The sequence below is a fragment of the Myotis daubentonii genome, chromosome 5 (genome assembly GCF_963259705.1).
Source record: "Myotis daubentonii chromosome 5, mMyoDau2.1, whole genome shotgun sequence".
NCBI classification, from domain to species: Eukaryota; Metazoa; Chordata; class Mammalia; order Chiroptera; family Vespertilionidae; genus Myotis; species Myotis daubentonii.
Window position 1 is genome coordinate 62,901,694 of NC_081844.1, and position 14,068 is coordinate 62,915,761.

Consider the following 14,068-nt stretch of genomic DNA (forward strand, 5'->3'; position numbering starts at 1 on the left):
TCCCTCTCCTTTCCTCTCTGAAATCAATAAAAATATATTTTGAAATTGCAAAGACTTAAAACAGCAAATATGTTTAAATCCAGGAATTCATAATACCTTTAAAACATGTACTAGCCATATTTGAAGGATGTTAGTAACCCAATTCAATATTTTGAAAACTGGTAAAGAACGGGGGGGAAAAAAGGTAGAAGAGGCAGGGAGAAAAAGTAGCATGTATCTTGTTTTTCCTATGCATAATGAAATATTGGATAAGCACAAATAGATCAAAAAAATTTCTTTTAAGGTAACAAAAATGAATGATAGAATATAAACAGTTAACATGTATAACAAATACTACATGTCTCTTGATGGAAGAACATACCACCACCTATGAAATAATCCTGCTCACCGCTCTTCTGATAAAAACAAAACAAAAGCAAACAACGTGCCCCCCCCCCCCCCGCCCAACTTTAAATCTCATCAAGCTTCTGTCTATTAGAAGTTTCTGTGATGATGGACATGTCCTGTATCTGCCCCATCCAATATGGTGGGCAGTCACTTCAGATGGCTATTAAGCAGCATTTAAAATGAGGCTATTGCAACTGAGGAATTGAATTTTTAATTTTTTATAGCCAGACTACAGAAAAACTCAAGCATATCTGATTTCTTTAACAAACAAGTTGCAGGAAGAAGAGAAGATAGAAGAAAAGCCTATCGAATAAAAGAGAGTTAAGAGACATATCAACAGCCCTGGCTGGTTTGGTTCAGTGGATAGAGTGTCAGCCTGCGGACTGAGGGGTCCTGGGTTCAATTCTGGTCAAGGGCACATGCCCAGATTGTGGGCTCGATCCTCAGTGGGGGGCGTGTAGGAGGCAGCCAATCCATGAACTTCTCTATGTTTCTCTCTCCCCCTACCTCTCTGAAATTAATAAAAATATTTTTTTAAAAAGAGACATATCAACCAAATTCAAAGTATAGAATTCATCTGAATCTTCATTCAAACTAACATGAAAAACAAAAAGAAAAAAAAAATGATGTGTCTAAGATAACTGGAAATGTAAGCATGGACCTTTCTTTCTTTGATATTAAGGAAATATTAATGTTCAGGTGTGGTGATGACACTATGGCCATGATCTTTAGAATATTACAATAATTCATCAATGAAATCATGTGATGTTTGGGATTTGCTTCATAATAACATGGCAGTAGAAGGAAATAGGTAAGAATATAAATGAAAACAGTTTGGCCAGGAGATAAAAATTACTGGAGCTGGGTGGTGGATAAATGGATAATCATTATATTATTACATCTATTTTGGAGATGTTTTTAATTTTACATAAAATGTGTTTAAATAAGCTAATGTGATTTTCTTCCTTCCAAATATTTTCATACACTGTTTAGATTAATGCATCTCTAGCTTAAAGGGGAAAAACATTTAAATATACTAAACTTATTGCCTAAATAAGGAACAGTAATGACCTCCTAATTAAGAATTTCACAGTACATTCAAAATTTCAAGATATTTTTAAAACCAAAACTTACCATTGGGGTTAAATAACCGGCAGCTTTTTAGAGAGGTTTCATAACCTACTACTAATTCTTCTATGATTGCCACCTAGAGTATAAATACACAAGCACAGTTTAGTAAAAAAATGCATATATACATATATATTTTATATATATATGTCATGTATATATGTCATATATATATACATATATATATATACTGTTTCTGTGCAGAATGTGTCATTTACTATTAAAGGGCTACATAAACATTCACACACACTTTTACAAATCTCTTAATCTATGGATAAAAATTTAAAAGCAAGTCCCCAGCCAGTGTGGCTCAATTGCTTATCACCCCATGCACCAAGAGGTCACCAGTTTGATCTCCGGTAGGAGGCATGAAGGAAGCAGCTAGTCAATGTTTCCATCTCTCTCTCCCTCTCCCTTCCTCTCTCTCTAAAACCAATAAAAACATATTTTTTAAAAGCTTAAAAGCAAGTAAACCATACATGTCTTATGTATAAGACATAACTTTTTAAAAACTTACTGGCAACTCCTTTCCCTGCTAGAAAATAAAGTATCAAATTGAACTAGAAATCAGGAAAAGGTTGGACAAAAAGAGATAATGTTGTGGATGATTTTTATCTCAATCCATATAAATAAAACCCAAATTAGCATTTATTCTTCAGAAATCAAAATTAAATACTATGTGAAATGAGAAATTCTGTAAGTAATTGATAGCATTAACTCTCAATTTCATAATCCGGAGGAAAGCATTAATAAAAATCAACATGGAACAGTAGATGGGTTTCTGAGGTCCAGGAGAGTGAGTGGGTGTCCATGTTCTTCCGGCTTCTCCTGAGTCATGACTATACTACTTGTTCCTAGCTTCCTAAGAAATCTGTGAATACTTTTAATTTATTAAATGGACTTCTATTACTACAGAAGCTCTCTTTAATGACCTCAATTTAACTGATCCAACAGATTAACACCAGCTCTCTCCATTACCTCAGAAAACTGTGAGGACTGAATGGCCACAGCTAGGTTATTCTGGTGCGCCCATGTTCTTCTGCTCCCACAAGTTGAGCTACATGCTTACTAAGTTTTGTTTTCCCAAACCTGTTTGAATCAGTTGCATTTATTATCATCATTGCAAAATTTAATTTAATATTATGTAAATTTAAGAAATGAGAATAAAAGAAAGAACTGTTTCTATAAGTTGAATACTGTGGAAAGATTCAAGGATAAATTAGGTATTTTTAACCAATTTAGATTTAAATAAGACAATCATATATACCATTAAAATATATAGGAATTCTACAATTAAAACTGCTTTGCAATCATCAAGTTCTCTAGCCAAACTGAAAATAACAGACCACATTTTATAAATGTGTTTTATGCAAGAAAAAAAAGCGAAAGTCATCAATAAAGCCCATGCCTTGGGCCTCGCAACAAAAGACTGGCAAATAAGTGTACCTTATGTGCTTTAGGTTAGTGTTTAGCATGTTTAATTTGTCCCATCTTTCTGATTCTTCACTGTAACTGATTTTTTTTTATCCAACCAACATGTCTTGATGCCACTGTACTTGCAAGCAAAATAATCTAAATTAAGATCAAAACATCCTCTTAACAAGCATTTGAATATTGTAATATATAGCTAAAAGAGTAAGTTAGCTTACTGGGACAGCAAATAAACTCTTCTGACAGAATTTTTTATACTAAATAAAAAAGGAGAAAGATTACTGAGCTAAATCTTAGTTTAAAAAAAGAAATCACTTCTGAGTTTCACCATGAGCAGGGATTAGAGAAAATATTGAAGAAATCACTACCTTACCAACTTTTCATACCTACACTGACTTAAAACAAATAAGCACTAAATTATTTAGCTAAAGAAAGAAGAGGCACAGGAGCATTTAAACTATGAGCTAGGAAGACTGATACTAGATTCACAAAATGTGTACTATGTGCACAGATAAGCAAGAGTCAATTATTCCAAATACTAAGCAAAGAAATGATAGTTTAAAAAAAAAAGTCGTATTTTGCTTTACCTTTTCTTTATCTTTGTATAATGACCTCAAAGTATTGAAGACTGGTGGACAACCCTTGCTGAAGTTCATCCTTAAGAACTTATCCAAACATTCCTTAAACTTCTCACCTTGGAAGAAAAAAATCCTGTTGACTTACAATTACCCAGACATCTCTAACAATGCCTACTAATATGCACCTTTATATGTTTAAAATCAAGGAAACCGTAAATCATACCATCATTTTCATTCCTTTGCAATTATACTCACCACATAAAAAGTTTAATGGCAGTCTTCTTGGCACCAGTCCCCTGGGATACTTAGTCCAGGCCTCCTCATAAATTTTTAGTCGTTCTAACATATTAGCTGCAAACAAAAAAAATTATTTTTATATTTAACTAAAACTATTATATATTTGTAACAAATTACATATTTCTCAAGGTATACAAATATGATCATATTAAGCAAAATTTGCAGATGGGAAGAAAATTATTTATAATCTAACCATTTAAATGCATCAACAATCATTTCAGAATATTTCCTTCCTTCTAATATTTTCACATTTTAAATACCTATAGTCATAAAAAATACATAACTTTCTTTATCCTCTTCTATTCTAGGCAGCCTTTCAAAATCTGACAACTGCTGTACTGTAGTTATGAGAATGGCTCAAGTATTGTATTTCCATAGATGGCTTCTTCCACTATTCTCTTCAACTCTCCTTTTCTTTTTTTAATGACCAGATCTGACTTGTATTTTATTTATGTTTTTATTTACTTTTAGAGGAAGGGAAAGAGATAGAAACATTGAGATAGAAACATCGAGAGAGAAACATCACTGATGGGCTGCCTCCTGTATGCCTCCCACTGGGGATCTAACCCACAACCCAGGCATGTGCCCTGACTGGGAATTGAACTGGTGACCTCTTGGTTCATGGGTTGGTGCCTAATCACTGAGCAACACTGGCTGGGGCAACCTCTCCTTTTCTAACTCCTGTCCTCTGATTTACTTTGGAGCTTCTGGATCTATCCCCTATCTTCCATTTCTCTTTCTTTCTTTTGTATTTTATTCTTTACACTCAGTTGAGAGCTTTCCTCAGTTCATCAATCTTCTACTTCACTAATCTCCCCTCAGCTGTGGCCTCTCTTATTCAATCAAGATTTTTAAGTCACGAAGTAGGTTTTTTGTTTCCCAGATTCCTAATTGGTACTTTCTCATCACTATTCATATTTCATGGCTGCAATTCCCTGTCCTCACCTTAGATTCCTCCTTTATTTCCACTCTCCCTTTTGCTAGCATTGATAATGATCTTTCCTGTGCTGGTGTTCTAGGATAGTATGACATTGTTACAAAGTTCCTTCTGCATATCTCATTATATCAGAAATGGCTCAATACCAGTCTTGAGGGAAACACAGCTTCAAATCAGATCCTCTTGGCTGAGGAACAGGCAGGCCTATCTATAGGTAACATGTTTCTGGGCCTGTCCTCACAAGTGGGTCCTGTTCATGGGAGAGGGTGATGGAGGAAATTGTGGGGAGGGGGGTGTCTCAAAAGTTTATTTGAGTGATGGAAATTTAGTCCCTCTTCCCATTTAGGCAAGTGCTGTTCTTTCAGCTATATCCATGGACCCCAGCAGGCCATTCTGCTGTGGCCACAGGTTACCAGAGAAGTTATGTTTGCTTCTTTCCTTTAGGGAGACATCTCCATTTCTGACAATGGAAATTTCCCTTTCATGCTTTTGATACTGCTTATATGCATTTGTGAATTTTTTAATTTTATTTTTTTAATGATTTTAAACTGATTTTTAGAGAGGAAGGAAGAGGGGGAGAAAGAGCAACATCAATGTGAGAGAGACACATAGATAGACCAGCTGCCTCCTGCACAGCCACTATCAGGGATCAAACCTGCAACCCAGGCATGTGCCCTGACTAGGGAATTCAACCAGCAATCTATTGGTAATGAGACTGCCCAACTAATTGAGCAACACTGGCCAGGGCACATTTGTGAATTTTTAAAAGTTGTTTCTAATTTTTTCTCTTAACTATATCTATGAATTTGTGTAGAAGAGAAGTTTCAGAAAATGCTGTTTGCCATATTAAATGGAAGTTTACAAATGTACTTTTGTATTCAGATTCTGATCCAATTCTTTACTATTTTTCCAGTTATGCTTTTGAATGAGTTAATAAAATACATGTTAATTACAAAAGAAGCAATTAAAACTTAGAAAGTAAGTTTTAAATAATGCTACCTGGATTGAGTGCCTTTTCCAGGCCTTTGTAATAGGCCCAGTTTTCAGGATTTCTCTCCTGTAATCCTCTATACACATCAGCTGCATCTTCCAAGCGACATAATTGCAACAGAAGTTCCCCTGATAAAACACAAATGAAGTTAACTACATATTTTCTGGTTACAACTTTTTCCCCTCAAATTTTAAGATCTCTTCAATGCTGGGAAGTGGATGCATTTGGTATCCTCCTGAGTTCCCAATTCCCTTCAACAAGACTATTTACCATGTAATATTATGGTCTCTCCCCAAGTTCATATTTAGAAATGCCTTTCTCATCACATCCTCAATTTATTCAGATATTTGTCTAACTCCAAGCTACTTCCCAAATTTATTGGAACACAATCACCAAACCCATCAACTACTACTTAATTATTCCTGACATAATATGGACAATTTAACATCCAAATTAATGACCTAATCTAATACCCTACATTTATCATCTTTTAACTATGAAGCTATTCTGCTGTAGTACCTATATTCACGGCCACATCCAAAACCTGTGTTTTCTAGTGCTTCCAACTACCAAATAGACATCTTACTTTAAGCTGAACTTACTTGTCTTCCCCCTTCTGGTCTCACTAATCCTATCCTTCAACCTTACAGAAAACCCACTCCTTTCTTTTCTTTTAGGCCAGTGGTCGCCAACCTTTCGGACTTCATAGACCACCCGGTGGTCCGCGGGCGACCACTGCTTTAAGCCATCTCAGCAACCCATAGACTCACTGCATGTCTTCTCTGGGCTGCATGACCAATCTCGTCCCTGAATGATATTAGCAGCCCCAAGTATCAAAATCAGTCTCAAACCTCAGCTCCCTTATTTAGAAATTTAAGGCCTGGATAATGCCAAAGTGTTTGCTCCACACCTTCTCCCACAAAAAAAGCAAAGTCATCAGATGAATGGACAGAGGCACTGGTTTTACTACAAATATATGAGCTCCAAACTCACATAAGCCTCAAACACTATTCAGAATTCTTATCCTTAATGCGACAGCTCCTATTGACCAAAATTATTATTTTCAAACTATAATCATATCCTTACACCATTTGCTCTCACCAGATAATAAAAAACATTTAGTGAGTGCTTACTTTGTTAGTGACTTTGAAATGTTTCACATACATTAACTCAATTCTCAAAACTCTAAGAGTTAGGTTATCATTAATTTCATCATTTTAAAGCAGAGAGGACTTAAGTATAACTTGCTGAGGGTCATTCAGCTAGTTAAATGTTGGAGTCAGAATTTGAACCCAACCAATTTGGCTGAAAGAGCACATATTCTTAATGCCTATACCAGTGGTTCTAACCAGAGGCACTTTTGCCAGCCAGGGGACATTTGGCAATATCTGGAGAATTTTTAGTTGTCACAGTAAAGGGAGGTGGAGGGGGTGATGCCATGGTATCTGATAAATAGAAGCTAGTGATGCTGCTAAACATTCTGTAACATAAAGGAGACTTCCACCCTCAACATTTCAGCCTCAAAATCTCAAAAGTGCTGAGAATAACAGCCTGCTTTATATTAACCAAAAGCCTACTTCACTAAGAATATACAAAATATCCTGCAACTTTTCTCCCCTAAACTACCCATCCACATTTCCTTCCCTTCATCTTCTCCCACATTTTCTTTGTAAAAGGCACTGATGGAATAAGAATTAATGAAACTTTCTGCCTATCTATATGCCCACTCACCTACTCCAGGAAGTTCCCAAATTATCCTGACATCCTGCTTACCCCCTCACCCTGCGCCACCAATAACAACAATGACTTTATTACTGGAATTCCCAAAGACTGATGATTCTACACTCATTTCCTTTCTAATCTCTTTATGTATATTGTCCCCAATAGCTGACTCACTGCAGGTATTCAACACATTTTATGGAATGAACCAATGGCTCTGTTTCCTATTTTATTGAGAAAATGAAAGCAACTGGAACTCCCAAATGCCCGCTACATTTACACATCCACTCAATGCCCATATACTCTACCATCTCTGGGGATGAACTAATCATGTTGTTATTTAAGGCTAAGCCTTTAACTTATCCACTAGATCACAAACCCTCTACTGTATCAAATATTCTGTGTCTATTAGATCATTCTCAAGTAAACATAAGCACATGCTATAAAAATATTTTGTTGATCCTGTAACCCGTTTTACCCATCACTGTTTCCCTATAACTAATAAAGTTATCAAGAGAAGCAAATGAAATAATATATCAGAGTATTTTGAAAACTGTCGTGTGCTTTCATAAAAAAAACTGAGGCCCAAGACTTGCCCTTGATCATATAGCTAGTTAGGAGCCAGCCAATCAAGGAATTTGAACTATTTTTTTCCAATCTAGCGATATTCCCAGTAAGTCATAAATCTCCTCCCCTTATAACTAAGAGACCATTAAGGGATGACAACTCAAGTGAAAGAGAACTGTTCGCTCATAACTGAGGATCAGGAACCTTAAATTTCCATTTTTTTCTCGCCAGTAGCAATATCATCTGCTCAAAGTCCATCAGGCAAACAATGGCTACATCCAGTTTTATGTAACAGATACCACAGTTTTCTTGTGTTCAACTTCAAGGGGAGCCAATGGAATTTGGAACCAGCAAATTTCAGTTCTCTGGACTAACAAGGGCAAAGCAACACTTTAGATGATAATTCCTAGAAAGTACTTGTTTTTTTAATTACTTGTCATTCTTTCATTTTCCATTACCACTTCCTCGACTCTTAAACCCATAAGACTTTTTTTTTTCAGTCCTATAATAAATGGCAGCATTAACGATTTTTATTTAAAACCCTACCCTCCTATTGCAATCCACACATATAAACCCAAATCTCTGATTTCAATTCATATTCTTTCTATATCCAGATAAACGATAAAGAACTTCAGGAATGTCCCATATATACTTTAGTAAAGATTGATATAGCTATATAAGAAATCTGATATACACATCCTGTTCTGCTAATAAGGTATTTCTAAGAAATTTAATCCTGTTATATAAAATTAAGCAATTACATCCTGTGTTTTTTTAATCAACACCCTATATTTTAAGATCAAAAATACTTTATTTAAAGAAAAAATATTTTGAGTCACTTCATTCAATAATTTTTATTGTTCAACGTTTGTTTTTTTTACCTATAACAATATTCATTGTTTAAATGTAATTTTCCCAGATTAAAAATTATTTGAACAGGATTTCTATCATCAAAAAGTTGAATTACATGCAATTTTCAACAGCAACTAAATTTTTAACCTTGCTCTTTGTCATAATTAAATGCTAGAATAAATGATATTCTTTAAAAAAAATACCTTTGGTTTCTTCTACAGCAAGTTTATCACAAATCTGCTTTTCATAGGTACAAAGGTGTTCCAGGGCTTCTCTATAGAGACCTGCTTCCCGAAGAACTTGATTCTGATATAAAAGGAGTTCACTATATTCATAATCCACTTTATCAGGGGATGTCTATATATGGATATAAGGAATATTAACAGTTAAGAATTTTGTTTTCATATTAGAAAACTATTTATACACTCAAATACATACAAGAAGTCTAAGGACACAATCTGATTGATATAAGTAAATTTTTTAAATTAGTAAATATCTGTCTAGGGAACAATTAAGTAATAATGACAGTACTAATTTATAACCCACTGACTAAAAATCCCTAAGTCCTTACATATAATAAATAAATAAGGGGAAAGGAAAGCTCTTACTTAATAGCAGAATGTCAAATAATCTAGAAGGAATAAGAGATAATAACCACTTTGCAACTATCACTGAAACAGTTGATTCAAGCAAGAATCATAATCGATAAATGCTAAGACCAGTGGATAAATGTAAAATTTGATGAACAGGCTACCCATAAAGTCTCGAATTGTGTTTTAACACCAAGAGAAAAAAATAACAAAGAAAAAATAAGTTTATAGTGAAGAAACCTAATAGATAACACCTTATCCAAGTGATCAAATGGAACAGACAGACATTATGTGCCTCTTAGTGTGATGAGTTGAGAAGGGCTCAACAACACTCTGTGGTTTCCTGCCAAAAATACATAACTATAACTAATTATGAGGAACCAAAAAACAAATCCAAATGGATGGACATTCTACAAAAATCACTACCCTATATTCTTCAGGAATATCAATGTCATGAAGTACAAAGGAAGTCTCCCAAACTTCCAAAGATTAAAAGAGACCAAAGAGAAATGATAATAAGCAAATGTAAGGTATGATTCTAAACTAGATCCTGAAATAGGGAAAAAAATCTAGAAAGGATATAGACAATTGATAAATGGGCTAGAGATTAGATAGTCTATCAATGTTAAGTTTCCTAATTTTTAAATACTCTACACAGTACTATCCTATAGAGTTCACAACTACAGAGTTATTCTTAGGAAATACCACACGGAAACATTTAGGAGTCAAAGAGCATTGTGTCTGCAAATACAAATGTTTTTAGAAGAAACTATAAACAGATAAATAGATATAGAGATTATAAGGTAAATGTATCAAATATTAAATTAGTAATGTCTGTGAACTCCTCTAGGAAGTTCTTTGCATGCTCTTCTTGTACACTTCTTTCTTTTAGTTATATTTAGAATCGGGCCTAGTTTACTAGGTCTGGCTTTTGAATGTTACCTGTTGTGTTTTCCTAAACTCTTCTAAAATCTTTGCTGCCATTTCATAATCTTCTAATAAGTGGTAAGCAATAGCGTAACCAATCCATGATGCTCTCTGGGCAGGTCGAAGCTGAAGTAATTGATATCTTGTTTCCTTTAAGGCAGGGGAGAAAAAACTTTTTCTTAGGTTTACAGTGAAAGCATATGCTCCTTAAAAAGATCATATTAATTCCCCCACAACACTGAGCAATTTGCAACACAATGCAGGGAATAATATCAGAAAACAGTTTCAAATATCCATACTGTATAGCATTACAGAAGCAAAAAAATATTTTCTTAAAAAGCACAATGAAGCCCTAGCCTGTGTGGCTCAGCTAGTTGGAGTATTGCCCAGTGTGCAGAAAGTTCACAGGTTCAATTCCCAGTCAGGGCACATACCCAGGTTGCAGGTTCAATCTCCGATCTGGGTGCATACAGGAGGCAACTAATTGATGTTTCTCTCTCTCTCTCTCTCTCTCTCTCTCTCTCTCTCTCTCTCTCTCTCTCTCTCTCTCTCTCTCCCTCTCCTCCCTTCCTTCTCTTTCTCCTCCCTCCCTCCCTCTCTCTTCCTTTCTATCTCTAAAGTCAATTTAAAAACACATATTCCCAGGTGAGGACTAAAAAAAAAAAAAAAGCACAATGAAGCCTCCAAGGTAATCTTGTAATTTTTTTAAAAAGTTATAACTAGGTACACATCATCATTTTCTGATTTTTTATCTCTAAGAAAAGACAAGATGGAAAAGACAATACAAAGGAAAAACATTTTTAAAAAATACAATGCACAACTACTGAATTAAGATCTATAGAAAATAGCTCAGCAGGTACTACATGAGAAAAAAGAGAGAAAAGCAATCATCTAATTTAATAGAATGTTTAAGAATTAAAATGTAGCCCTGAGCCGAAACCGGTTTGGCTCAGTGGATAGAGCGTCGGCCTGCGGACTGAGGGGTACCAGGTTCGATTCCGGTCAAGGGCATGTACCTGGGTTGCGGGCACATCCCCAGTAGGGGGTGTGCAGGAGGCGGCTGATCGATGTTTCTCTCTCATCGATGTTTCTCTCTCATCGATGTTTCTAACTCTCTATCTCTCTCCCTTCCTCTCTGTAAAAAATCAATAATATATTAAAAAAAAAAATGTAGCCTTGACCGGTTTGGCTCAGTGGATAGAGCGTCAGCCTGCGGGCTGAAGGGCCCCAGGTTCGATTCCAGTCAAGGGCATATACCTTGGTTGCGGGCACATCCCCAGTGGGGGTTGTGCAGGAGGCAGCTGATCGATATTTCTCTCATTGGTGTTTCTAAAACTCTCTATCCCTCTCCCCTCCTCTCTGTAAAAAATCAATAAAATATAGTTTTTTTAAAAAGAGAGAATTCAAATGTAGCTACAAAGACAGAATATTAGTTTCAACGAGGGTAAAAATAAACAAAAAAATTTGTTTCCCAGAAAAATGTAACAACTAATATTTAAATGTTAATAGCAGACAAAGGCATTGCCTATTTGAGGACTATTGTTAATTTTTACTGAATCGATTAACTAAATCCTATAGAGTAATCTAACTGCCTCAAAGTAAAAAATTTATTTTTAAAATCTGAATAGTCCAGTCATAAACACAATCACTACTGGGGGAAGGTATAAGATTTAACTAAATTCTTTTTAAAAATGGAAAATTTTGCCGAAACCGGTTTGGCTCAGTGGATAGAGCATCGGCCTGTGGACTGAGGGGTCCCAGGTTCGATTCCGGTCAGGGGCATGTACCTGGGTTGTGGGCATATCCCCAGTGGGAGGTGTGCGGGAGGCAGCTGATCGATGTTTCTCTCTCATCGATGTTTCTAACTCTTTGTCTCTCTCCCTTCCTCTCTGTAAAAAATCAATGAAATATATTTTTTTTAAAATAAATAAAATAAAAATGGAAAATTTTATTATCAAAAAGTACTAAAAAAAGGTTTATATTTTAACAATATTTTCTCCTAGAATAAAAAATTCTTTATTTTACTTACCCTGTAACCCTCAAGATCTCGCATTTGAATCTGTAGTAAAGAAAGGTCCCTTAAGATTTGAAGATTGTCTTTATCCCATTTTAGCGCATTTCTGTAACACTTAATGGCTTCATCATATTTCTTGTCTGACCTCTGGAGAAGGCCATAAACATGCCAACCTAAAGATTTAGTTAAGGATACAACTAAAGGACTTAGTTAAGTCAAGAGATAGTATTCCAATAATATTCCCCAGGAAACTCAGAGGACTATAGCTATTTATAAAATTACAAGCATTAAATAAAAAGGAGATAATATAAAGATACAATAGTTTAATACAAAGGAAAACAGTACAGCTTTTCAAACCAGAGCAAACAGGTCTAGCCTGCCTTGTTAGCTCTATGACCTTCGATAAGTTATTTAATCTGGCCATGTTTCCTCAATTATAAAATGTAAATAGAAAGTCTATAAAGTAAAGCATTAGTTTGGTGACTAATTGGAATAACACATATAAAGTGCTCACTGGCTGGCATCAAATGCTCAATAAATATTAGCTAATATCTAAAGAAAAAAGAGGGAATGGGTATCCACAACATACAATTATTTTAAATGATGTATATTTTATTTTCTTTAGCTAACAAGGTCCTCGGGAGAGAACCCTTAGTGCAGAACAAAGTTCCTAAAAATAAACCACATATAAAATAAAGATCTTCATTCCACATATATTAAAATGTCTTAATAATTAGGGTGGGAGATGACCCAAAAGGGCAGTCTCCTGCATGCAGAGAACTTAAGAGTCTAATAAGAGACATATATAAGCAAAATTACATGTTGTAAAAAAAAAAAAAAAATGGAATAAAGGGGGAAAATATGTATTTCCACTATCCTAACACAAGTACTTTTCACTTTAGATCTTAATTACTACGACAATCACCATTCTCCCACCTTCAATTCTGCTTTTATTCTCTCCTGCCAAAGTAACCTTTATAACACATACATAATCAAAAGGGAAAAAATCCACTCCCCTTTCTGGAAATTTACAGAAGTTTCTCTTTCAGATCAGGTTCAAAAATTTTAATTTAGTAACTTATACAGCAGGGATTCTCAAGAACAGTAAAATATAGAATAGCTAGGGTGGCATGTTTAACTAAAAAATATATATTTAACATAAAATTTTACTTGAAAAATAATCTTTTCATAATATGAATGACAAAGTAAGGCTTAACAAATCTTCTGTTGTTTGGAACATGGTTTTGAAAAGCCTAAAACACACTACACTTTATAATCTGCCCCATTATTTACCTTCTCATTCCTCCCCATTTCAATCACCTCTTGAGCACTGTAACACCTTTTAACTGCCTCTAATCTTCACCTCCTAAAAATTTACCCTCAAGGAGTCTTATGTCCATCAAGAGGAACCCAATTATATAAACCATGGCAAATAACATATAGAACACTGTGCAATTATTAAAAATGATAAAAAGACATCTACAACCATCTGATTAATTAATATTTGCTGACCTTTTTAGTTTCTGGTTATTCCCAACTCACTTTTTTTTTTTTTTTTACTGGAATAGTGATAATTTTTTAGCATGCACTAACATTTCATGTAATACTCAGAAATGTTCTGTATATGCTTCTAAATTAATACCCTTTCAT

At 34.8% G+C, this 14,068-nt stretch overlaps 1 protein-coding gene across 4 annotated transcripts in view; it reads right to left on the reverse strand.

The window, feature by feature from the left end:
• NAA15 (N-alpha-acetyltransferase 15, NatA auxiliary subunit) overlaps positions 1-14,068 on the reverse strand; it is a 75,946-nt gene that overhangs the window by 30,527 nt on the left and 31,351 nt on the right. For all 4 annotated transcript variants that reach the window (XM_059697991.1, XM_059697990.1, XM_059697992.1 and 1 more), the window contains 7 exons: positions 12,434-12,591; positions 10,420-10,554; positions 9,091-9,244; positions 5,758-5,877; positions 3,780-3,875; positions 3,534-3,640; positions 1,522-1,594 (listed from right to left, as the gene is read on the reverse strand). In XM_059697991.1, the coding sequence (XP_059553974.1) occupies positions 1,522-1,594; positions 3,534-3,640; positions 3,780-3,875; positions 5,758-5,877; positions 9,091-9,244; positions 10,420-10,554; positions 12,434-12,591 (843 nt within the window). The remainder of the gene's footprint in view (positions 1-1,521; positions 1,595-3,533; positions 3,641-3,779; positions 3,876-5,757; positions 5,878-9,090; positions 9,245-10,419; positions 10,555-12,433; positions 12,592-14,068) is intronic.